Below are 26,159 nucleotides of genomic sequence, written 5' to 3'. Positions count from 1 at the left end.
GAGGAGGTAGAGAGGCTGGTTGCATTCCAGAATTGTGAAGTTTTGGCTCGGGAAATGGGACCTGACCTGTTATGTGGTTCAGCCAGATTTGATTTTTTTTTATAAATGTTTTTATTCAGTTTTCATATTTTATATTGAACAAATTACAAATTGTTAGGAGAGAAAAAAAAAACAAACACGCAAAAATTAACATACATATTTACAGGTAAGCATCTTCGTAGTAGTAACTGCGCCCCCCCCCCCCAACATGTTTATTTAGTTTGGTTTTGGGCCTTAGCTAGCCATCGAACCCCCGTAACGAACCTGTAGCCCCCCCCCCTCCCGCTACCTTCCCCCGACTATTCTTCCTCTTGTACATTGGCCACAAATAGGTCCCGGAACAGTTGCATGAATGGCTCCCACGTTCTGTGGAAGCCGTCGTCCGACCCTCGGATGGCAAATTTGATTTTCTCCATTTGGAGAGATTCCGAGAGGTCGGACAGCCAGTCCGCAGCTCTGGGCGGTGCTGCTGACCGCCAGCCAAACAGGATTCTACGGCGGGCGATCAGGGAGGCAAAGGCAAGGGCGTCCGCCCTCCTCCCCAGGAATATATCTGGCTGTTCTGAAACCCCGAAGACCGCCACTATCGGGCATGGCTCCACCCTCACTCCCACCACTTTGGACATAACCTCGAAGAAGGCTGTCCAGTACTCCACGAGTCTGGGGCAAGACCAGAACATGTGGGCGTGGTTGGCCGGGCCTCTTTGGCACCGTTCACATCGGTCTTCCACCTCCGGGAAGAACCTACTCATACGGGTTCTTGTTAAGTGGGCTCTATGTACCACTTTTAGTTGCGTCAGGCTGAGCCTTGCGCACGTGGAGGTGGAGTTGACCCTATGCAGTGCTTCGCTCCAGAGTCCCCACCCTATCTCCATCCCCAGGTCGTCCTCCCATTTCCTCCTTGTTGCGTCCAGTACGGTGTCGTCCCTATCTACCAGTCGGTCATACATGTCACTACAGTTCCCTTTCTCTAGGATACTTGCGTCCAGTAGGTCTTCCAGTAGTGTCTGTCGAGGCGGTTGTGGGTACGTCCTTGTCTCCTTTCGTAGGAAGTTTTTGAGCTGCAGGTACCGTAGCTCGTTCCCCCCAGCTAGCTGAAATTTCTCTGTCAGTTCGTCCAGTGTTGCGATCCTGTCGTCCGTGTATAGGTCCCTGACTGTCAGTGTCCCCCCGTCCTGCCTCCACCTTTTGAAGGTGGCGTCAGTCAGTGCTGGTGTGAACCTATGGTTGTTGCAGATGGGAGCCCTGTTCGACATTTTGGTCAGGCCAAGTTGCTGCCGCAGTTGGTTCCAGGATTGGAGGGTGGCTGTCACCACTGGGCTGCTGGAGTGTTTTTTGGGTGGGGATGGGAGTGCTGCCGTGGCGAGGGCCCGGAGGGAGGTTCCCATGCAGGAGGCCTCCTCCGCACGCACCCACTCAGCTTCTGGCTCCTGGATCCATCCCCTTACTCGCTCGGCTGTTGCTGCCCAGTGGTAGAATTGTAGATTCGGGAGGGCTAACCCTCCCCTGGTTTTGTTTTTTGTAAGACCTTCTTTGGGATCCTAGCATTTTACCCCCCCATACGAACGCCATGATGAGTTTGTCCAGCGCTTTGAAAAAGGCCTTGGGGATGTAGATCGGAATGGATCTAAACAGGAAGAGGAACCTGGGCAGTACGTTCATTTTGATCGTCTGAACTCTCCCCGCGAGGGAGAGCGGGAGTGTGTTCCATCTTTGCAGGTCCTTTTTAACTTCCTCCGTCAGGCTGGTGAGGTTCCATTTGTGGATCCCTTTCCAGTCATGGGCTATTTGGATCCCCAGGTAGCGGAATTTATGTCGGGCTTGTTTGAACGGCAGCCCCTTTAGTGCTGCCCCCCCCCCCCCCCCCCCCCCCCCCCCCCCCCTTTGCGGGTGTAATGGGAAGATCTTACTTTTGCTCATGTTGAGTTTGTAGCCCGAGAAGGCTCCAAACTCTTTCAGGAACGCGATGATTCCGTCCATGCTGCTTTGTGGGTCCGAGATATAGAGGAGCAGATCATCCGCATAGAGTGAGACTCTGTGCTCTCTACCTCCCCTTCGGATCCCCCTCCAATTTTTTGCTGCCCTGAGCGCGATTGCTAGTGGTTCAATTGCTAGTGCGAACAGCAGCGGGGACAGTGGGCATCCTTGTCTGGTGCCCCTGTGCAGCTGGAAGTATTGGGAGTTGGTATTGTTGGTCTGTACACTCGCCATGGGAGCGTTGTACAGGAGCTTTACCCAAGCGGTGAACCCTGTTCCAAGCCCGAACCGCTCCAGTACCTCTGAGGTATTTCCACTCGACTCTGTCGAAGGCCTTTTCTGCGTCCAGGGAGACGATCACCTCTTGTGTTCTCTCCCCGGAGGGGGTCATTATCACGTTCAGCAGGCACCTGATGTTCGCGGTAAGCTGTCTACTTTTGACAAAGCCTGTCTGGTCCTCTGTGACCACCTCAGGTACACAGTCTTCTAGCCTTTTGGCTAGGATTTTGGCCAGTATTTTGGCGTCTGCATTCAGCAGAGATATGGGGGTTCAGCCAGATTTGATGGTGATCTTCAGTCCACTGATCTCACCTAGTTGACGATGGTGGTGTAAATGGGAGTTTGAGCTCAGAGTTTGAATGTGATAAAGCCATCCAGCCCAATGTTTACATAACCTGAAGTTAATTTGAAAGCTCTTGCCATGGGGGAGAAAACGTTGGTACCATGACTGGTGTTATTTTAGAGCCACGTGTTGATTTAACATAGAATCTACAGTGCAGAAGGAGGCCATTCCACCCTTCAAGTCTGCACCAACTCTCTGAAAGAGCACCTCACATGGGCTCACTCCCCCGCCCTATCACTGTAACCACATCTAACCTTTGGGCACTAAGGGACAATTTAGCATGGCCAATCCACCTGACCTGCACATCTTTGGATGTTGACTGGGTTTCCAAGGTGAGTAATCATCTTGGAATTAAAGATTTATCTCTCAACATTACGTGGTAATAAGTTTGAGTGTTTGTCCTGTCCGTGTCCTCAAATACGTCATGCAATGCAGCGACTGTTATGCAGGAAATACATCAGATGTTCTGTGACAGGGGCATCATAACAAGCAACACAAAGAAAATCACCAAATAGTTTGCTTCCCTTGGTGTAGAGATGAAAGAAATGCTCGGTTGACTCCCGGCTCCTCTTCGAATAATATCATGAAATCTGTAATCCACGTGAATCCCATGAGCAGAGAGACGGAACCAGCATCAATTTTGAAATTAAATGTGAGTTAAAGGTTAGGGCTGGGGTCTTTTCATTAGGTTGCAGTGGTATTTTTTTCAGTGCAATTTACCTGAAACCGGCTAAATCAGTACAAAGGATTTCATAATTTTAAGCACAAATTAATTTCAGTGCACTCAGGTTCCTGTGATCTGCCGCACTAGTTTAAACAACAGGATACTAGAAATTGGTTCTGGCTACGGAACTGGCCATGCCCCCATTTTGACCTAATTACTAATGTGTATTTCTGCTAATTATGCCTATTTCCAGACACTTGAGGAGACTCCAAAATATATACATTTCAGGTGCGTGGACTTTCACAAGCTTTTATATTTTAAGAATTTACTAATAGTATCTACTGTACACCAAAGTAACTAGTAAGTGATTCCTTTGACAAAGAGTCATCCAGACTCGAAACGTTAGCTCCCTTTTCTCACCACGAATGCTGTCAGACCCGCTGAGTTTGCCCAGTATTTTCTGTGTTTTATTTAATTTTTAAAATAAATTTGGAGTACCCAATTAATTTTTTCCAATTAAGGGGCAATGTAGTGTGGCCAATCCACCTAGCCTGCACATCTTTGGGTTGTGGGGGTGAAACCAACATAAACGTGGGGAGAATGTGCAAACTACACACGGACAGTGAGCCAGAGTCGGGATCGAACCTGGGACCTTGGCACCATGAGGCAGAAATGCTAACAGCGAGGTGGATTGGCCACACTAAATTGCCCCTTAATTAGAAATAATGAATCTAAATTTATTTTTAAAAACTTTCAGTTATTTATATTGCGTTGCTCGCCGAATAGTTGGATTTAAAATGCTTAATTTTAATAAATCTATTGGCAGCTGTATTAATGACACTGCACCTGGTTACCACTCTTAAATATGATCAACAAATATTTTCAAATGCAAAATTAAAGAAAAATACTATGTTTTGAAAAGCTGCCACATTGCGATGGTTCATGGTGGATTTTATGTTCGACAAATAGAACTAGAGGGACTAGTTCTCAAAACTAGGGCAATTTTCCACTTGGATCACCGTTTGGGCTTAAAGCTGAAATCCTTGACTGTAATTTTCGTTTTGCCTTGAAGCAGTAGTCCAGTCAGTTATTCGGCTAACTGTAAGAAGTGTTCATGTGAGAGGATTCCTTGGAAGAAAGCAGGAAATATTGCCTGGGGCTTGTGAAATGATACAGCGGGACGAGAGTACGTTGCGTATGTGTTGTGTGGAATTGTGGTTTTATGCTTGTTAAGTAGTTTATGCAGCTCAAAGCTCTTGTGTCTCCATATTACTTGTTTGGTCATGTTGGTCTCACAGGAAATGTGCTGCATTTAAATCCCTGAGCAGGAATCTTACAACAGTATCATGCCAAGTTCCTGGTGCTGTTCCTTGTCTGACATATACTGCAGTGAGTGTTTACTCCATTGTGATTCTGCCATACAGCACGATTAATTTTGTGATGCTTGATTTACCTAATGAGTATAAACACATCAGCAGTCAACAGATGATCACTGCCGAAATCATTAATTGTACATTGACAGTTTTGCATTTCAGCCCCCGTTTAAAATCTCTCAATTTAAATCGTTGTTTTTAAAAGCACGTCATTAGCATTCAAAAACAAAACTTTTAAGTCAAAATAAAGCAAGCTGTGAAATCTTTTTTGCATATTTTCTCAATCAAGGGGCCGATGGGCAAGTAACAGAAAGACAAGCTTTGGCACAAAAGTAAACTGAATTTCCCAAAAAAAGTTGAGGCTTTAAGGAAAGAAACAATCGTTGACAAAAAGCACAACAATGTCATAACAAATTGTTAAGTTTAAACAAAAAAGCAACATAATTTTTAATTGAGAAAATATGCAAAAAGATTGCATAGCTTGCTTTATTTAAAAAAATATAAATTTAGAGTATCCAATTCTTTTTTTCCCCCAAATGATGGTCAATTTAGCGTGACCAATTGACCTACTCCGCACATCCTTTTGGATTTGTTGGGATGGGACACACTCAGACACGGGGAGAATGTACAAACTCCACGCAGGCAGTGACCCGGGGCCGAGATGGAAGCGGGTCCACGGAGCTGTGAGGCAGCAGTGCACAAAGTAATATAAATAACGTGTGGATACGTGTGTATGGTGAGAAGAGTGAGTGAGATACCCGAGACTGGGCATAAGGCAGACTGCCACTCACCCCGACAAAATCTCATTCCCACCCATCCACTCTCTTGCAAGCACCCACCCATCGCATCCCGCACAGATGCAGAAATGGCACTCCACCGAGGTCCCGCCAGAACGCCACTCCACCCCCTGGCCACATAAAAAATATGGCCTCCCAGGATCCCCACCCAGGCTCGCTTTCCTTGGACTCTGGGCCAGAGATACCTGACTCCCTGAGCGACAGTCTCGCCATTCCTTTGCTTTCCTCAGCTCGGTAGCCTTCAGCATGTTTACTAGTGCATGTTCGCTGCTTCTCCAAACACTGTTTCATTCTCTCATTTGCTACTGATTATAGTGACATGTATATATGCTGGTATATAAAGAGTTAACAACTACATCATAGTATAAGACAATCACTAGATGGCAGCACTAGTTTCATGTACAAATAAGTGAACTCAAAGGACCTTGGGTCTCTCCGAACCAGGAGTGACTAGACAGCAGTTACAGAGGGAGATATAGCATAGTTAATACTTGTAGTTAAATACAGTTAATACTTATTCTGATTTACTTTATCACCCGTTATAGTTCTGTGAAAACAAACTCTTGTATTTAATTCATTGAACCTATTTTGCTTTGAATTGAAGATTGGTAGTTTCTTTGAAATCCAACCTTCAGATCATTCTGGAAGTAAAGCAAAGAGATAATGACATATTACAAACAAGCAATGTAACACTGTTTATCAGAAGCAAAAGCAGGAGAGGATAACACCCATGATTGGAGGAACAGCTCCAAGAATGATTGTTCATTGAAACTCACCTGATTGGCCAGGATTTTGAAAATTGGTGCTGGGTGCTGCATAGAGGGGTCCCGCACCATACTTTGGACAAGCCTGAAATAAAGGAAATTGTCACACTCCGCACAAGGAAGGGAAAACACCGTTAGCCAAATGAAAGAACCCATATTCTATTTCCCTGTCCATGTTTTTAGAAGTTATTTTTCCGATTGCCAGTGGAAAGGCCAGCATTTATTGCCCATCCCAAATGTAACTTGGGAAGGCATTGGTGAACCAATTTCTTGAATCACTGCAGTCCATGTGGTGTAGCCATACCCACAGTGCTGTTGGGAAGGGAGTTCCAGAACTTTGACCCAGGGACATTGAAGGAATGTTCATATAGTTCCAAGAGAGACAGTGAATGGCTTGGAGATGAGCTTGTAGGTGGTGCTGTTTTCATGTGTCTGACCTTGTCCTTCTAGGTTGTGAAGCTCGTGGGTTTGAAAGATGCAGTCGAAGGAGCCTTCGTGGGTTGTTACAGTGCACCTTGTAGATCAGGGGTGGGCAAACTTTTCCGTGCAAGGGCCACATTCAGAAATTCACAATTTTAAAGGGCCGCATAGTATATTAAGTAAAATAATTACTTCACCCGGTTATGATTCTGGGTGCCTCATATAGAACATAGAACAGTACAGCACAGAACAGGCCCTTCGGCCCTCGACGTTGTGCCGAGCAATAATCACCCTACTCAAGTCAACGTATCCACCCTATACCAGTAAGTAACCCAACAGCCCCCCCATTAACCTTAAAAAAAATTAAAAAAAAAAAAAATTTTTTAATTTTTTTTTTTTTTTTAGTGACTTGGTGGGCCGCATAAAGACCTTTGGCGGGCTGCATGCGGCCCGTGGGCCGTAGTTTGCCCACCCCTGTTGTAGATGGTACACACTGCTCCCACTGTGGACCAGTGGTGGAGGGAGTGAATGTTTAAAGTAGTGGCTGGGGCACCAATCCTGCTTTGTCCTAGAGGACGATATTTAAAAATAAGTTTTTGAGTACCCAATTTTTTTTCCCAATTAAGGTGCAATTTAGCCGATCCACCTACCCTTCACATCTTTGGGTGTGCAAACACGGGGAGAATGTCCAAACTCCACACGGGCGAGGGGATGTGATTGAACTCGGGTCCTCGGCGTTGTGAGGCAGCAGAGCTAGTCACTGTGCCACTCCTTGAGGCAGCAATGCTAACCACTGTGCCACCGTGCTACCCTGATGTTGAGCTTCTTGAGTGTTGTTGGAATTGCCCTGTTTCAGGCAAGTGAAGAATATTCCATCACACTCAGGAGGTCAGTTCCTTGCCACTGAATTCCTACGGAACTATATTCTGTTTATCACAGTATTTATCTAGCTGGTCCAGTTATGTTTAGGGTGAATGATCACCCCTAGGGATTTGATGATCGGCGTAATATTGCTGAACATCGTGGGCAGGTGGTTAGATTCTCTCTCTCGTTGTAGATGGTCATTACTTGGTGCTTGTGTGGCCAGATTGTTATTCGTCACTTATCAGTCCAAACTTTAATGTTGTCCCGATCTTGCTGGATGAAGACGGGGACTGCTTCAGTACCTGAGGGATCTCACATCGGCGAACATTTTCACCCCTGCTCTTATGATGGAGGGACGGTTGTTGATGAATCAGCTGAACATTTTTTTTTTAGGGTATCTATAACATTTAAATAAAAAAAGAGAAAATTAAACAATACTGATCCTATATGTGGATATAAAAAATTCTGGAAATACTCAGCTGGCTTGATAGCATCTGTGGAGAGAGAAACAGAGTTAACGTTTCAGGTCATGACTTTTCATCAGAACCAATTCTTCAATGGGTATTCTTCCCTCCAAAAGGATTGAGAGTATATTGGACCTAATTCCCAACAAAAGCATTTGAATTGCAGACAAAATGAAGGCTGAATAAATGGCTACCAATAGGATAAGTGGCTGTGGGGATAAACTGCGGTAGTCAAATACTCCCATGGAGCTGTTTCCTCTGCATGTGGAGGGTTGTTTGGATAGTAGAAGACTAGGATTGACTTGTGGGAATAGGAAGATGGAAGAATATTTTTGAGTTTTGTGTGGCGATCCTTTGGGGAATAGTGAGTATTTATGTAGAAGCTTCTCCCTCGAGAGATTCTACAGAGTGGGGTTGGTGAAAGGAACAGGCTTCATCTGGCAGTATAGCTATTCCCATACCTTGCTTTCTTACATTTTTAAAATGAACTCTGGCATAATTTCAGTTGAGCTGTATTGATATTTTGAAACAGGAATACATCACTGCTAAATGGTAAGATATTTAGCATATGCTAATGTTCAGAAACTAAACTGTTTCAGCTAATGTATCTGAGAGTAACAGAAATGCAAAGGGGCAGTTTACAATGAATGATTTCAGCATTGATCTCAGTTGCGTGCAGTCATACAATTGAAGGAATTCTTTCCACAGGTGATCGGAGCCTGATAAGTCTTAGCCCTGTGAATTTACAGCAAATTCCTCTTGCCCCGCTGTTATTAATTTAATAAATAGATGTCTATATTCACATTTTTCACTTCATACAATACACAATAACACGGAAGAGTAAAAACAGTTATATTCATAAAATAATAAAGGCATAAAATAACCCCTCCCAAAACGTAACCCCCCCCTCCCCATAACAACGAACAGTGACCAATTCCTTGAAATAGACAACAAAAGGCTGCCATCTCCCAATAGAAGCCCTCGATTGCTCCCCTAACGGTGTACTTGATTTTCCTGAGGTATAGGAACTCCGCCAGGTCTCCCAACCACAACAACGATCTCCACCCCAGCAGTACCCGCCTCTGGACAATCAGCAAGGTGAAGGCCAGGACATCGGCTCCTGTGCCTGTCTGCAGTTCCGGCGAGTCTGACACCCCAAATACGGCCACCAAAGGACTGGGCTCCAGCTCAATCTTCCGAATTGCTGACATGGTGCTGAAGAAGAAGACCCAAAAACCCACGAGATTGGACAAGACCAGAACATTTGTGCGTGGTTAGCTGGATCTCTTGAACAGAGTTCGCACCTGTCCTTCACCCCTGTTTAAAAAAAAATAATAATAATAATAACTCATTTTGGACTTGGCCAAATGCGCCCTAAAAACTACCTTAAGTTGGATCAAACTGAGCCTGGCGCACATGGACATGGAGTTCACCCTTCGAAGGGCCTCACTCTACATCTCGTCATCTAATATGGGCCCAATTCCTCCTCCCATCTAACCATAACCCCCCATCACTGACGATGAATCTTCTGACACGATCTGTCCAAAAATACCGGAAGTGCTCCCCTCTTTTTTAGGAGGAACTTCTTCACCCAAAGGGTTGTGAATCTATGGAATTCCTTGCCCAGTGAAGCAGTTGAGGCTCCTTCATTACATGTTTTTAAGGTAAAGATAGATAGTTTTTTGAAGAATAAAGGGATTAAGGGTTATGGTGTTCGGGCCGGAAAGTGGAGCTGAGTCCACAAAAGATCAGCCATGATCTAATTGAATGGCGGAGGAGGCTCGAGGGGCCAGATGGCCTACTCCTGCTCCTAGTTCTTATGTTCTTCCTCCGACCCTGCAAGCGAATGAACCCTCATTAGAGATCTTAACGGTGCCATAGGGAATGTCGGGAAATTCAGTTTCGCAAAGCTGCGAACTTGAAGCTCTCTGAATGACTCTGAACCTGAGAGCCCAAACTTTTCCGTTAATTCTTCTAGACTGGCAAACCGCCATTTAATCCAGCTCCTTCCCTTCCCACCTCCCGAATGTGGCATCTAATCTCGCAGGCTCAAACAGATGGTTAGCACAGGTTGGAGCAAGCTTCAGCACTGACCCCAATTTGAAACGTTGTCGGAATTGTCTCCATATCTTCAAAGTGGAAACAACCACAGGATTTAACAAATACTTTATTGGATTTGGATTTTTCTTTATTGTCACGTGAACCGAGGTACAATAAAGTATTTTTCTGCGAGCAGCTCAACAGATCATTAAGTACATGAAAATAAAATAAAAGAAAATACATAATTGGCAACACAAGGTAAACAATGTAACAATGTAAACACCGCCATTGGGTGAAGCATACAGGGGTGTAGTGTTAATGAGGTCAGTCCATAAGAGGGTCGTTTAGGAGTCTGGAAACAGCGGGGAAGAAGCTGTTTTTGAGTCTGTTCTTGCGTGTTCTCAGACTTTTGTATCTCCTGCCTTATGGAAGAAGTTGATGAGTGAGTCAGCTGGGTGGGAGGGGTCTTTGATTATGCTGCCCGCTTTCCCCAGGCAGCGGGAGGTGTAGTTGGAGTCAATGGATGGGAGGCAGGTTCGTGTGGTGGACTGGGCTGTGTTTACAACTCTCCGTAGTTTCTTGCGGTCTTGGGCCAAGCAGTTGCCATACCAGGCTGTGATGCAGCTTTCTATGGTGCGTTTGTAAAAGTTGGTGAGAGCTAATGTGGACGTGCCGAATTTCCTTAGTTTCCTGAGGAAGTATAGGTGATGTTGTGCTTTCTTGGTGGTAGCATCGACGTGGGTGGACCAGGACAGATTTTTGGAGATCATGTACCCCATGGAATTTGAAGCTGCTAACCATCTCCACCTCGGCCCCATTGATGCTGGCAGGTGTGTGTACAGTACTTTGCTTCCTGAAGTCAATGACCAGCTCTTTAGTTTTGCTGGCATTGAGGGAGAGATTGTTGTCCCTGCACCACTCCACTAGGTTTTCAGTCTCCCGCCTGTATTCTGACTCGTTGTTATTGGAGAACCTGCCCACTATGGTCTTATCGTCAGCAAACTTGTGGATGGAACCAAATTTTGCCACGCGGTCATGCGTGTACAGGGAGTATAGTAGGGGGCGAAGTATGCAGTCTTGCGGGGCCCCGGTATTGAGGACTATTGTGGAGGAGGTGTTGTTGTTTATTCTTACTGATTGTGGTCTGTGGGTCAGAAAGTCGAGGATCCAGTTGCAGAGTGAGGAGCCAAGTCCTAGGTTTTGGAGCTTTGATACGCGCTTGACTGGGATTATGGTGTTTAAGGCAGAGCTGTAGTCAAAAAATAGGAGTCTGATGTAGGAGTCCTTGTTGTCGCAATGCTCTAGGAATGAGTGTAGGGCCAGGCAGATGGCATCTGCTGTGGACCGGATGCGGTGGTATGCGATTTGCAGTGGATCAGGGCATTCTGGGAGTATGGAGGTGATGCGCTTCATGACCAACCTCTCGAAGCACTTTGTTATGATTTAAGTCTGGGCCACTGGACGGTAATCATTGAGGCACGTTGCCTGGTTCTTCTTTGGCACCGAGATGATGATGATGGTGGGGACCTCTGAGCGGAGTAGGGACAGGTTAAAGATGTCAGCGAACACTGCCAGCTGGTCCGCGCAGGCTCTGAGTGCACGACCAGAGACCCCGTTCGGGTTCACTTTCCGGAAGGCCGATCTGACTTCGAGAGCTGTGATGGTGGGTGTGGGCTGCTGGGGCAGTCGACAGCGGATCGTTGTTTCCTGCTCGAACCGAGCATAGAATGCATTGAGTTCATCGGGGAGGGGTGCTGCTGCTGGAGATACTGCTCGGCTTCGCTTTGTAGCCCGTTATGTTGTTTAGGCCTTGCCAAAACTGCCGAGAGTCTGTAATGCTAGTCTGTGTCTCTAGCTTGGTCTGATATTCTCTCTTGGCATCTCGGATGGCTTTGCGGTGAGAATGGAAGCGAGGCCATCACGAATGCTCACAAACTAGACCCCGCTACATGACCGTGATTCTATCTGTACCCACGCAGCTCCCGGATCACTACACCAACCCATTACCTTCTCTGTATTAGTTACCTAAAAATAAAATGTCAGGTTCGGCAATGCCAGGCCCCTGATAGTCTGTCCCTTTGAAGGGCTGCTCCACGAAGCTTCATACTTTCCTGCCCATATAAAGGATGATATGAACTTCTTGACCCTTCCAAAAAACATTTGGGAAGTAAAACTGGCAAACACTGGAATAAAAAAAAATCATCTTGATCAACTGGACCATGAGACATAGGAGCAGAATTAGGCATTCGGCCCATCGAGTCTACTCTGCCATTCGTTCATGGCTGATATGTTTCTCAACCCCATTCTCCTGCCTTCACTCCATAACTCCTGATCCCCTTATTAGAACATATCTATCTCTGTCTTAAAGACACTGTGATGTGGAATCCACAGCCTTCTGCGGCAAAGAGTTCCACAGATTCACCACCCTCTGGCTGAAGAAATTCCTCCTCATCTCAGTTTTGAAGGATCGTCCCTTCAGCCTGAGGCTGTGCCCTCAGGTTCTAGTTTTTTTCTACAAGTGGATCCTGCCCGCCAAGAACAGGTTAAGGTTATCCCATTTTTGCAGGTCGGTCTTGATTCTACCTACTTCTATCTACCTGACTAGTTTAATTCCGTTTATGAAGTTGGGCCTAATCCTGAGCCACTTGGACTCTCAGATATCTAAAGCTGGAACCGGCCTTGCAAAATGGTAGCACTCCTAGGTTGGCTCCCTCCCCAGGGGGTTCACTGGAAAATACACTTTTCCAAGCTTAGCTTATATCCTGAGAAGGAGCCAACGCACCTCAGTTCCATTATATCACCCATGATGGGGCCCAGGTATGTCACATAAAATAAAAGGTCATCAGCATACAGGGACACCCTATGCTCCACTCTTTCCTAATTATACCTCACTACCTACCCTCAGTTCTCAAAGCGATGGCCAAAGGTTCTATCGCAAATGCAAATAATCGGGGGAGAAACATAGGGCACCTCTCTCGTTCCACTACTTGGTGAAAGTAACCCAGAGCTCGTGGTATTGGTCTGTTCTTACTAATTTTTAGTTGCTCACTCCTGTAATATGAAGGTTGCTTTTGCAGCCCAGTATCTGGAAAAAAAAACATTCCCTGACATTCTGTGTAAACCTTTCTAGAATGTGCTAATAACCTCTATTTTATGTGAGAAACGTTCTTTACTGATGGATCTAATCTTCATCCTGAGCAATGTGTATGTTCTGGGAGTTAATCAATCCATTGTGTGCCCAAATGTAATTTATGAGCATAATATGAATTTCTAATCCCTTTTCAGGCAAAATTCTTCAAAGTGAAATTACCACGTGTTTGAAATGTACAATATAAGCAGTGTTGTGCGATGCGGGCAGCTATTGGTGATAGCAGTTCTGATCTGTAGAACCATGTCCGTTTGAGTGGAAGTATCTTGATAATTAGATTTGTCCACATTTTAGTCTTGAGAGCACAGGGCAACAACTGTGATTGTGCAAGATGAGATGTGTGTAGTCTTCAGGGTAAAAGTCAATTTTGAATAGCTGTTAATAATTGTGCGACTATTGCTGATACTGGGATAACAAAGAATGACTGATGCATATTTGCAAACGTGGAGAGTTCACGGGTGATGTAAACCCCATACGACTGGACTTTGTAATAACTAATATGAATAGTAATGACTGAAACTCACCTGTTCAATTTGAGAGTGATTCTTGTAATTCTGACAAGGGTTGTTTGAACCTTTCCAAGCAAATGTGACATTTTCTGAAATATTTGGTTAAGTTTTCCGTGAAAAGTAGAAATTCTGTGTAAAATTTTAGATAATTAATCCCAATACTCAATATTAGATCAAATTTTAACCCACAAAATTGCCTTGCCTGCAATTTATTGACCGTTTATACTATAATGTAGTGGATTGTACGTGAAGTGTTTTCAGGCATTTCTGAAAGGCATAATGTGCTGTGGGACAGCACAGCGGTGCAGTGGTTAGTACTGGTGCCCCAGGTCTCTGAAAACCAGGGTCCATCCCGGCCCCAGGTCAGTATGGAGTTTGCACATTCTCCCCATGCCTGCGTGGGTCTCGCCCCCCTCACAACCCAGAGATGTTCAGGGTAGGTGGATTGGCCACGCTAAATTGCATCTTCATACTGCGCCTACAATCGCTTTTTGGATTTAAAAAAATATATTGAGAGTACCCAATTTTTTTTTTCCAATTCAGGGGCAATATAAAATGGCCAGTGCACCTAACCTGCATATCTTGGGGTTGTGGAGGTGGGACTCACGCAAACATGGGGAGAATGTGCAAACTCCACACGGAGTAATCATACTTTAGAAGCTACTCTGTGTTTGCAGTATTCTCATTCCCAGTTTGAAAACAAATCTCTTGTGTATTTACTGTGTGATTTTCTTACTGGAGCAGTTATAATGTTAGGACTGGTTTTAAAACAATACCTTTTGCTGTTTGGCCTTTCACACCTTTTGTTCTCTCTGGGGACTGCCATTAGCACTCTTGCCCCTTCGTTTCCGTGGCTATTAGCACTCCGTTTCCCTGGGTTTCTGTGGCTATGACTCATTTTTCGTTCTCACTCCGCAGTATAAATATTTCCCACTTTCTTGCATCTTTGACAAAGGGTCATCTGGACTCAACGTTGGCTCTTTTCTCCCTACAGATGCTGCCAGACGTGCTGAGATTTTCCATTTTCTCTTTACCTTCTGAGAACAATGTGGGACAGGCAGACTCAAAATTTATCGTTATATCCACATGTCTCTCTGCTCTCTGTGGCTTGGTAGTGTAACTATAATAACCTGAAGTTGAAATAATATTAATATGCAAGGATTGTCCCGCTCAGTATTTCTCCTTCTGTGCTGGGTTCCATAGAATCCCTACAGTGCAGCAGGAGGTCATTTGCCCAATGTGTCTGCACTGACCTGCCGAAAGAGCAGCTCTGCCCACTCCCCTGCCCTATCTCCCTAACCCCACATAACCTATACATCTATTTTTTTAAATATAAATTTAGATTACCCAATTATTTTTTCCAATTAAGGGGCAAATTAGCATTGCCAATCCACCTTCTCTGCACATTTTTGGGTTGTGGGGCGAAACCCACGCAGACACGGGGAGAATGTGCAAACTCCACACGGACAGTGACCTATAGCCGGGATCGAACCTGGGATCTCAGCGCCGTGAGGCAGCTGTGCTAACCACTAGGCCAGTGTTCTTCAAACTTTTTTTCCGGGGACCCATTTTTACCAACTGGCCGACCTTCGCGGCCCATACCGGCCGACCCACGCTGGCCGACCTGCGCGACCCACCATTTTCTCTTACCTTGTTTGCTGCTGACAAAAATGGAGGAAATGGTTTTGGGTCCCTTTGGCCGTCGTACACGCTCCTCCAATGGAACCTGTTGGATGAAGGTGAAGCCTTCCGGTGTCGGAAAGTATGGAGTGTCCATCTGTCCAAAGTTCTGAATTTTCTTCCTGTAAAATGTTATCAAATAAACTCCCCCCGCCATCCCTGAACTTGTAAAAAAATAAAAATAAAATGAGTAAAATAAATGAAAAAAATGAATAAACCCCCCGAACTTGTAAAACAAAATGAAATGAATAAAATTAAATGAATAAAATAAATGAATAAAAACCACTACAGAACTTATGAAACAAAAAGCTGCAACCGTTTTTTAAAAAAAAAAAGCGGCTGCACTGCGCATGCGTTCGCGAGTATCGGCGCCGTTCATTGGGCGCGCATGCGCAATGCGGCTGAATTTTTTTACATGTTAGCGGAATGCGTGTGCGTGCCGATCATCGTGCGTGCATGCGCAATGCGGCCAAATTTTTTTAAAAACATGTTCGCGGCCACTTGCAGCCGGCGTTATGAAAAGCCGGCTGCTGTGCAGGGATTTGCGCGATCGGGAGCACCGCGGAACGGCTCCGCGACCCTCCCGACACCTGCCCGTGACCCACCCGCGGGTCGTGCCCCCCGACTTTGAAGAACACTGCACTAGGCCATCGCACTGCCCAACCTACACATCTTTGGACACGAGACAATTTTAGCAGGGCCAGTCCTGCACATTTTGGGACTGTGGAAGGAAACTGGAGCACCCGGAGGAAACCTACGCAAACACTGGGAGAACATGCAAACTCCAAGCAAATGATGACCCAAGGCTGGAATTGAACCCGTGTCCCGGGTGCTGTGAGGCAGCAGTGCTAACCACTGCCATCGTAATCATTACGCGCGAGGATGGCCTCTAATTGCTTCATGCCAAAATTACAGGCTAACTTTAGAAGTAGGGAATTGTATAAATCTCAATGCTATATAGATCACCCTGCAATGGAGCTAATATCGAAGGGAAGATCTGCAGACAATTCAGCATAATGTATAATGTAGAATAATTTTTCAATTCCCCTGAACACCTCATGTTTGACCTTTGAGAAATAATTTTCACAGGCACAAGAGCTTCTTTTATATTAATTCATGGAATGTGGCCTTTCTTGTCCATCCTTGACTGCCTTTGAGAAGCCAATGGATGAGCCACCTTCTTGAACTGGTGCAGTTCATGTGCTTTGTTCCAGCCATTCAGCTGTTGGTGAGCGAGTTCCAGGATTTTGACCCAGTGATGATGAAGCAATGACAACATAGTTCTAAGTCAGGATGGTGTGCAGCTTTATGGTGAACATGCAGTTAATGGTGTTCTCATGCAACTCCTGCCCTTGATCTTCAAGGTGATAGTTTACTGGTATTCCTGCAGACACTCGTCTGCAGTGGGTTTCCAAGCTTGCCCCGAGCTGCCAGCAGCATACAAACGCCGGTAGCTTCCTCCGAGTGGAATGAAAACAATAACATTCTAGATCTTTTCCCACCCTCAGTGATATTTTGTTCACCGTATATGGCCAGAGCTCCCTCAGTCAAACTGTTTATTTTAAGAAAACACATCTTTAGATTGAAGTGAAATATTTCTAACATCGTATATTCTATTGCATTATTGGTCTAACAATAAGCTACGTGAAATTGAATGCCCATAGCTGTGCTGTGCTTGAATTTCAGATGCTGCAAGTGAATTACATGTATCGAATTCCAGACTGAAGGATGTTGAAACATCTTACTCAGCACAAAAATCAGAGGTTGGTATGTGAATACTTTATGCTACAGGCACTTCAGTAATAAAATGTTACGAGGCGCTACTTTGGCTACCTTTTAGAATAAGCTCTCAATTTTCCCTGTACATTAAAATATTTGCATTTGGTGCTTTGGATTCAGATTGATTTTGTATGTTAGATCCTGATTGAAATGCATTTAGACTCTTATTTCAGGTTGTCTGTACTTGCATGTGCTCAGTCTTAATGCTTTAAAGCTGTTGATAGTGTCAGTTGCAAGTGTTACACTGGAGTACATTTTGAAATTCTTGCAACCTCGGCATGATTTGTTCTAAGGTACACACTGCAAAATTAAAATAACTCTTAAATGATGACGACTGAAAACTAACTTTCCTCAAAGTTGCTCTGTAAGCTACATGCAACTACCCAAAGAACCTTTGCAGCATAGAAAGAGACCACTTGGCCCATCATTCCTGTGCTAGCTCTTCAAAAGAGCAGTGGCGCTTAATCCCACACCCCTGACTTTTTTCCAGAACTCTGCAAGCTCTTCCTCCTCGAGTACCTGTCAAATCCCTGGAAAAAAGATCCCTGGAACCGCCACTAGAGGTTACAAGATTAACTTGAATAATTAGGACTTTGTACATGGTGAAGAATGCAGTTTTTGCATGAATCTTGAAATATTGTAGGAACAAACTGGTACTGGAAATTCTCTGGCAGCAACATTCACAGCTCTGGCTATAGTTTCTGCAGACAGCATCTTCTGTGCCTTATTTTGGCTTGTCCCCACTGCTCTTTGTGTAACTTGCCACTTATTGCAGGTTATTTATGCTTATTTCATTTTCATCTACATTTAAGGAAGTAAGACAGAGCTATTATAATTTGGATACGTATGCTTGTTGGTCTTGTGACGTCTGCTAAAAGTTAGGTTTTCTTCCTTTATTTACAATTCATGTTAACCATAAAATAGATTTTCAATTAGCAGACTCGTATCTTGTAAATCTACAAACTTGCGTCCTTGTGTATAACAATGGGATGTGAATTAGCCTTTTGCTATGGCGTGGTGCAGTAGAGATGAGATCATGTAGGCTGCCCGCTCCTGATGTCTCCAGCATCACCAATGCCAGTCTTCAGGCATTTTGATTCACTCCAGGTGATACCTAGAAATGACAGAAATGATACTGCAAAAGCTACAGGCCCTGATACTATTCCGGCAATAGTACCGAAGACTTGTGCTTCAGAACTTGCCCAGTCCCTAAACAAACCATTCCAATGCAGCTATAATATTAGCATTTCCTGAGCAATGTGGAAAATTGCCCAGGTATGTCCTGTATACTGAGCCAATTACCACCCCATCCGTCTACACACTATCATCAGTAAAGGGATGGAAGGGGCCATTAATAATGCTATCAAGCAGCACTTGCTAAACAATAACCCGCGCTCACTGATCCACAGTTTGGATTCTGCCAGGGCCACTGCTGACCTCATTATAATCTTGGTTCAGACATGGACAAAAGAACAGATCTCCAGAGGTGAAGTGAGAGTGACTGTCCTTGACATCAATGGTGCATTTGATCGAGTGGCCCTAGAAAAATTGGAGTCAATGGGAATCAGGGGGAAAAGCTCTCCACTGATTAGAATCCTGCATATTCCAAAGGAAGGTGGCTGTGCTTGTTGGGGGTCAGTCATCTCCGCTCCAGGACTTCACTCCAGGAGTTCCTCAGGGGAAGTGTCCTTGGCTGAACCATCTTTAGCTGCTTCACGATGACCTTCCATCATAAGGCAGAGGTTCCCTGATGATTCCCCAGGTTCGCTGCTGTTCAGCATCATTCACAAATCCTCAGATTGTGAAGCAGTCCATGTCGTCTAACTATCAAAATCTGGACAATATCCATGTTTGGGCTGACAAGTGACAAGTAACATTGCGCCAAACTAGTGCCAGACGATGAACATCTCCAACAAGAGAGGTTCTAACCATCGTCCTATGGCATTCAGTGGCAATACCCTCTCTAAATCCCCAATTATCAACATGGGGGTTACCATTGACCACAGACTTAACTGGACTAACCATATAAATACTGTGGCTTCAACAGCAGGTCAGAGGCTAGGAATCATGTGTCGAGTAACTCACCTCACGACTCCCCAAATCCTGTCCATAACTTACAAGGCACAAGTCAGGTATATGATGGAATACTCTCCCCTTGCTTGGATGAGTGCAACTCCAACAACACTCAAGAAGCTTGACAACATCCAGAAAAAAGCAGCCCACTTGATTGGCACCCTATCCACAAACATTTACTCTCTCCACCACCGATGCACAGCAGCATCAGTTTGTACCATTTACAAGATGCACTGCAGGAACTCACCAAGGACACTTAGGCAGCACCATCCAAACCCACAACCACTACCACCTAGAAGGACGAGGGCAGCAGGTGCGTGGGAACATCATGACCTACAATTTTCCTTCCAAGCCATTCACCATCCTAACTAGGAAATATTTTACCATTCCTTCACTGTTGCTGGATCAAAATTCTAGAACTCCCTCCCTAACAGAATTGTGCATGTCCCCACACCTTATGGAGTGCAGCGGTGCCACCTTCTCGAAGGCAACTAGGGATGTACAATAAATATTTGCCTAGCCAGTGAACTTCATTGCAGTGTTAATGTAAACCTACCTGTGACAATAATAAAGATTATTAATAATCTTTATTATTGTCACAAGTAGGCTTACATTAACAACGCAATGAAGTTACTGTGAAAATCCCTTTGTGGCCACACTCTGGTGTCTATTTGAAATGAAAATTTGGGTACACGGAGGGAGAATTCCGAATGTCCAATTCACCTCGAGCACATATTTCGGGACTTGTGGGAGGAAACCGGGAACCCGGAGGAAACCCACGCAGACACTGGGAAAACGTGCAGACTCCGCACATACAGTGACCCAAGTGGGATTGGAACCTGGGACCCTGACGCAGTGAAGCAATAATGCTAACCGCTGTGCTACTGTGCAGGCCATTATTATGAAGCCACGTCTCCTGTATGAATGCAAAAGCTCCTTTCCCCAATATAATAAAAAAACATTAAACTACCCAATTCATTTTTTTTTCAAACACTGGACAATTTAGCGTGACCAATCCACCTACCCTGCACATCTTTTTGGGTTGTGGATTGAGACCTATGCAGACACGGGGAGAATGTGCAAACTCCACACAGACAGTGACCTGGGGTTGGGATGTAACCCGGGTCTTCACGCCGTGAAGCAGCAGTGCTAACCACTGTGCCACTGGTGCCTGTCCTTTCCCCATTTTCTGTTTCAAAAGTTAGAAAACATCACATGATTGAAACAGTTTACTTTATTCATAAGCATGTTAAATACAAAGAAGGAGCAAAATACCATTTAAAAAAAAAAACTATCATTAGAATCCGCAACTTATATCAACTATATCAAAACAGGACCAATCTATAGAATTTGAGTCCCAAAATTTTGGAACTGAGTTTCCCATGAAACATCACACATTAACAGTTGAAGCCCCTGGACTCCTTTTGCCACCTCAAAATGGAAGTGGTCAAACCGGAGAGTTTCAAAGACTTTAAGGTCATTTTTATGCCACATTGCTGTCTTAACTTGAAGTAGAGACAGGATTCATTGAAGAACAAATGGAATCTTTAATATAATATTGGAGTGAAGAAGAATAAGATTCCCTACATTGGACAGGTCATCTCATGCAATTTAACTTCTCAAAGATGGCATTTGTACACACAGTTCTGGCATTTATTCTGACCATGTGGAGTGTGAATGCATTATTAGAGTCAAATGTAGTAGCATGTTCAAGTGTAGCTTCTAACAGCCTACAGTGAAACCAAGAGATGCACGATTGAGCTCTGTGAATAGGAGGGAAGAAAAGGAAGGGTAACAAATGCTACATTTCCAGGCTGTGGTTTGAGCATTCAGACCATTAGAGCACCTTTTCCCAGCCCCTTTTTCTCTAAGGTGATTGGTGCTTATTCCTTTGAGCTGTCATAAACGCTCTGTAATTGGTCCATGAAACAAATGGAATGGTAGAACTTGTGCATGTCATCTTATAGAAGCTAATGAAGGAATTTAAGTCTACGTTCTCCAAATCTCTTAATGATTACTTTGGTGAACAAAGCTGTGTATTAAAAGTTCCTTTACATATCTGCATGTGCTCCTTCATGTTAAAGTAGATTCATTTTTCCAATTTCAGTACGAACGGTTGAGGAAACTTTACTCGGACCTAGAAGAGAAAGAGGCAGCAGCAGAGCTCCAGATAAAGCACCTATCTTCAGAATACAGAAGTCAGCTACAGCAGAAAGATGTAGGTCAAAGGCTTTATGCATTTCTGTTCCTTACAGTGGAACCTCTTGTTCCAAGATCAAATGAATTTCTAAGTGCATTGTTAGAAAAAGGCTACTGCAGCAGATTTAATTTTCTTTCATTTTTTCCATGCTGTTATTTTCCCCTTATCCAAAGACGTTGAAGTTTTTGTTTAATGGGAGAAACTTTTTCTCTGTGGATACTCGTCTGTCTTCACTACTTGCCAAAGTGATCATGTTTCATGGGTGAACATAGAAAAAGAGTGTTGGCAAGCTACTTGATGACGAGGCTTTATGCATTTGCCAGATCCTATCTCACCCAGTGACTGGCTGTTAGGTCTGCTGGCTAATAATTATAATAATCTTTATTATCACAAGTATGCTTACATTAACACTGCAATGAAGTTACTGTGAAAAGCCCCTCGTTGCCACATTCCAGCTCCTGTTCGGTTACACGGAGGGAGAATTCAGAATGTCAAATTACCTAACAGCACGTCCTTTGGGTCTTGTGGGAGGAAACCGGAGCACCCGGAGGAAACCCACGCAGACACGGGGAGAACGTGCAGACTCTGCACAGACAGTGACCCAAGCTGGGAATCGAACCTGGAACCCTGGAGCTGTGAAACAACAGTGCTAGCCACTATGCTACTGTGCAGCCCATTGGTCTGGGAGCCCCACTATTAAGCTAAAATAAGACCAGTTGTAGCATCTCTAGCAGTTATAGTTACCATAGCAAAAATTGCAGGTCAGGGCTGGAAGTTTTCAGTTACTTTTTGATGTGATGTCGTTAGTTAATCAATGTAAATGCTTTTGAGTTCTTAAATGTGGATTTTTTTCCTCCCCTGGAATAATATCAAAGTCCAAATTCAAACACACCTTTAGTTTCCTTTTCTCCTCTTCGCCCACTGATGGCTCAGCCAGTCTGATATGGATAAAGAAACTGAGGATCATTTCAAATTGTGTGTGTGAATTGCTATTTCTAAAGTAAAAAGGTCCCCCCCCCCCCCCCAGCTTTTAATTTCAGAATCCTAGATCTGTTTCCCATAAAACAAATGGCTTTATTTGCTTTTTTAAAAATAAAAATTGTACATTTTAAATTGTACTTTTAATTTTTTTTTAAATGCATCCTGTTATCTGGATCTGAATTGCTGAAGTGGATTGCATTAGAGGCATTTGGTGAAACCCTCAAAAGAAAGGGTACCGGATTGTAAATGTTGGGTTATGTGGTGTGTGTTCCGAGGATGAGCACACGTAATCAGGAAATTAGACTCTTCATAATTTACTGTATTTGAAAAACCGATTTGACACAGTCACTAGATTTAATTACCAAAATAATTTGTTAATGCACAGCTCCTGGCCAGTTTAAAAGCTCAACGTGATCACTGCAGTATAATAGGAGCTGAACTAACCAGGATTTAACATTCTTTTTTTATTGCCACGAGAAGGAGTTTTGTAAGCACTGCTTTGTAATAATGCTCCTGCATGGCAAGCAAACTTCAGGAAGTTAGTAAGATTCTTATTTCACACAACCAGTTTGTATTTCTGTGCAGCTATCGTGGACAGAATGAAAGTGGACCTTTTCAGAGTTAAAAATTCTTGTTATGCCTTTCAGTCCAAGCTTGAAGTAAGAATGATATTGGAACACGTAGCCAGCTCAAATGTTAATGGTACCTGATTAGGCTTAATGAGGAGACACAACAAATGGAATCTGATAGTAGAATGCAGGTTTGCACTTCATGCTATCTGTCAATTTTGCCTGTCCTGTCATTTGGACATACCAAGCACTGCCTTATCAGCTGGAAAGACTGGTCATCCTGACTATTATATTTTAGGGCTGGTTCAGGATGGTACTGACAGGGTTTTTGTCCCTCCTCTTGGTTGCAGTGGAGAGTGAGATACAAGGGGATGTGGCACGAGAGTTTTATTATTATTATTTTTTTTGTAAATTTAGAGTACCCAATTCTTTTTTTCCAATTAAGGGGCAATTTAGTGTGGCCAATTCACCTACCCTGCACATCTTTTTGGGTTGTGGGGTTGAGACCCATGCAGACACAAGGAGAATGTGTCTGCGGACTGATCTCTTCACACATCTTCACCCGATGCCTGTGTCTATGTATATACATTGTGTAGTTTGTTTGCCCTATTATGTGTTTTTTCATATACGGCATGATTTGTTTGAGCTGCACGCAGAATAATACTTTTCATTGTACCTCGGTACATGTGACAATAAACCAATCCAATGTTCCAACTCCACACGGACAGTGACCGGGGCCGGGATTGAATCGGGGTTCTCGGCACCGTGAGGCAGCAGATGGGCAGGAGGTTACAGTCAGATCAGCTCAGGATCTTATTGAATGGCATAGCAGACCCAAAGGGCTGAGTGGCCTACTTCTGCTGTGAGTTCATATAGAACACACACACTGCAGAAGGAGGTCACCCGGCCCATTGAGTCTGCACTGACCACTTAAGCTCTCACTTCCACCCTCCCTCCCCCCCCCCACCCCACAGTGTGGGACCTGGGACCCTGGTGCTGTGAAGCCACAGTGCTATCCACTTCTGCTATCATGCTGCCCATGGTATAAAATATATATGATACATCCCTTTAAAAACTGGAAAATGTCACTTTCAAATCTCCAAAGCTTGTTGGTAAATGTTTGGAAATGTCAGAAAGAAATCATTAGTCCATTGTAATAGTCTAAAAATTCAATTCTCTTCACTTGTTGGACAGCTACAGAAGGTCAAAACTGGCAGTGAGGAGCGAGAACCAAGTCAACCCTCTGTGGCAAATTCAACAGTTTGGTAGTCGGGGCAGGTAGCTCTTCCTCGAGCATGCTGCTGAGTTAATCTGCTTCATCGGCAGTAGGAGATGCTTCCTTGTTACTGAGTGCTGGTACTTTTAAAAATTGATTACCAATTATCTGCAACTGCAATGTGGGTGGCACAGCGGTCAGCACTGCTGCCTCACAGCATCGGAGACCCAGGTTCAATTCCGGCCTTGAGTGACTGTCTCTGTGGACTCTCAATGTCTGCGTGTGTTTCCACTGGGTGCTTGGGTTTCCTCCCACAGTGGAAGGATGTGGAGGTTAGGTGGGGTTATGGGGATAGGGTTGGGGAGTGGGCCTCGGTAGGGTACTCTTTCAGAGGGTTGGTGCAGACTCGATGGGCCAAATGGCTTCTTTCTGCACTGTACGGTCTCTATGACTTCTAACAGGTGGTTGTGACTGGAGAAATAGAGTGAAGTTACCATGAGAGTAGACTCCATAATTTTAATTGGTTAAATTCCAGAAATACTCTGCCGACTTGGAAGCAGGCAAGGCGGGTATCCCGAATAGTTAGATTTGTAAAGTCTTAAACATACTGGCATTGTGGGGCCCACTTATTCACATTGTTTAGCAGTGTACCTTGCCAACTGACAAATGATGGGATTCTTACATGAGCATGGCATTCCCTCCAGTTCTCCTCTGCAGGTATGACATTGCAACAGGGTCGTTCAGTAGAAGTACTTATTCCCTTTTTTGAAATTAATCAGTGCAACTCGAGAACCAAAGAAACCTACTTTGTAAACATCTCGTACTAGAAATAAAGTGTCCTTTCTTAATTCCCATGTCAAGAGACAGCTATTGGTGTAGTCATAGAGGTTTACAGCATGAAAACAGGCCCTTTGGCCAAACTTGTCCATGCCATTTGACCCATTCTCCATTCTCTATCAGACTTGGTAATTCAGTTCAGGTTTTGGTTAAGACAGTCTTAGTAGTTTGGGGACTGCAAAGTGGGTGCTGTTGCCAGTGAAGGGGAAATGGTCGGGATTTCTCTTGTTCACAGTGATTACTTTGGGACACTTCTGTTTTGTGAATGTTACTTTCCACTTACAGTTTTAGCTTGCTTAGAATATATTTTTAATTCAGCTCAGTGGATGTGGCTGGCTGTCTTATTCATTATTTTGTCCTTTTTAAGGTTACGATAAGCCATTTGAAAGCCAGGCACAATTCCTTACAGGATCAAGTCCAGAAGCTCCAATCTGCCGCACAGCCATCACAAGTTGGCGTTGCCTCGAGCACAACCTCCACCACCTTCTTGCCCGTGGACATGTCTCGCCCAACCACGTTTCACGGAGATACGATGGATTTTGGTGATGTCATCTGGTCCCAGCAAGAGATCAATCGGCTTTCCAAAGAAGTCTCCAGGTTGGAAGCTGATGTTTCCCATTGGAAAGTGCTAGCACAGGTCAGTGAATGCCATCCAGCATAAGATGGAGTAATTAGATAATTGTTGATGTAGTTTTATGGGATTTCCCATGCTGCTTCATTAATCTGTATGGTCAGTACAAATGAATGCCAGTGCTCAACCAGCGTTGCGTTCTGAATGATTTGTGTAATCTGTCGCCTCTCGGGTAAGCCTATTATTTGATGCATGGGGGCATCAAACGACCAACGCCACACTGACCAACCAGGATGGGTACACTATACCCCTACACAGCAGAGTTGGATATAATTTTAATCCAAACATGCAACTTAATATTAAATTGATATTAAATTAATATTAAATAGGAACAAAAATACTTGGAGGCAGATTCTAGAAGTAAAGGCAAGCATTTAAAGAAAAATATTTTGTGGGCAAGGCCGGCATTTGATGTCTATCCCTCATTGCCCTTGAACTGAGTAGCTTGCTTGGCCTTTACAGAGGGTGGTTAAGGCTCAATCAGATAGCTATGGAGTCACAGACCAGACCAG

The 26,159-nt window shown here is 44.3% G+C and overlaps 1 protein-coding gene across 2 annotated transcripts in view; it reads left to right on the top strand.

The window, feature by feature from the left end:
* The window catches only part of trip11 (thyroid hormone receptor interactor 11), a 101,110-nt gene that overhangs the window by 5,254 nt on the left and 69,697 nt on the right, over positions 1 to 26,159 (top strand). For both annotated transcript variants that reach the window (XM_038774568.1, XM_038774559.1), the window contains exons 2-4: positions 17,048 to 17,124; positions 21,321 to 21,431; positions 25,384 to 25,653. In XM_038774568.1, coding sequence (XP_038630496.1) covers positions 17,048 to 17,124; positions 21,321 to 21,431; positions 25,384 to 25,653 — 458 coding nt within the window. The remainder of the gene's footprint in view (positions 1 to 17,047; positions 17,125 to 21,320; positions 21,432 to 25,383; positions 25,654 to 26,159) is intronic.

Source organism: Scyliorhinus canicula, chromosome 2 (genome assembly GCF_902713615.1).
Source record: "Scyliorhinus canicula chromosome 2, sScyCan1.1, whole genome shotgun sequence".
NCBI lineage: Eukaryota > Metazoa > Chordata > Chondrichthyes > Carcharhiniformes > Scyliorhinidae > Scyliorhinus > Scyliorhinus canicula.
Note: the sequence above shows the minus strand (reverse complement) of the source record. Positions and strands in the feature narration are given on the sequence as shown.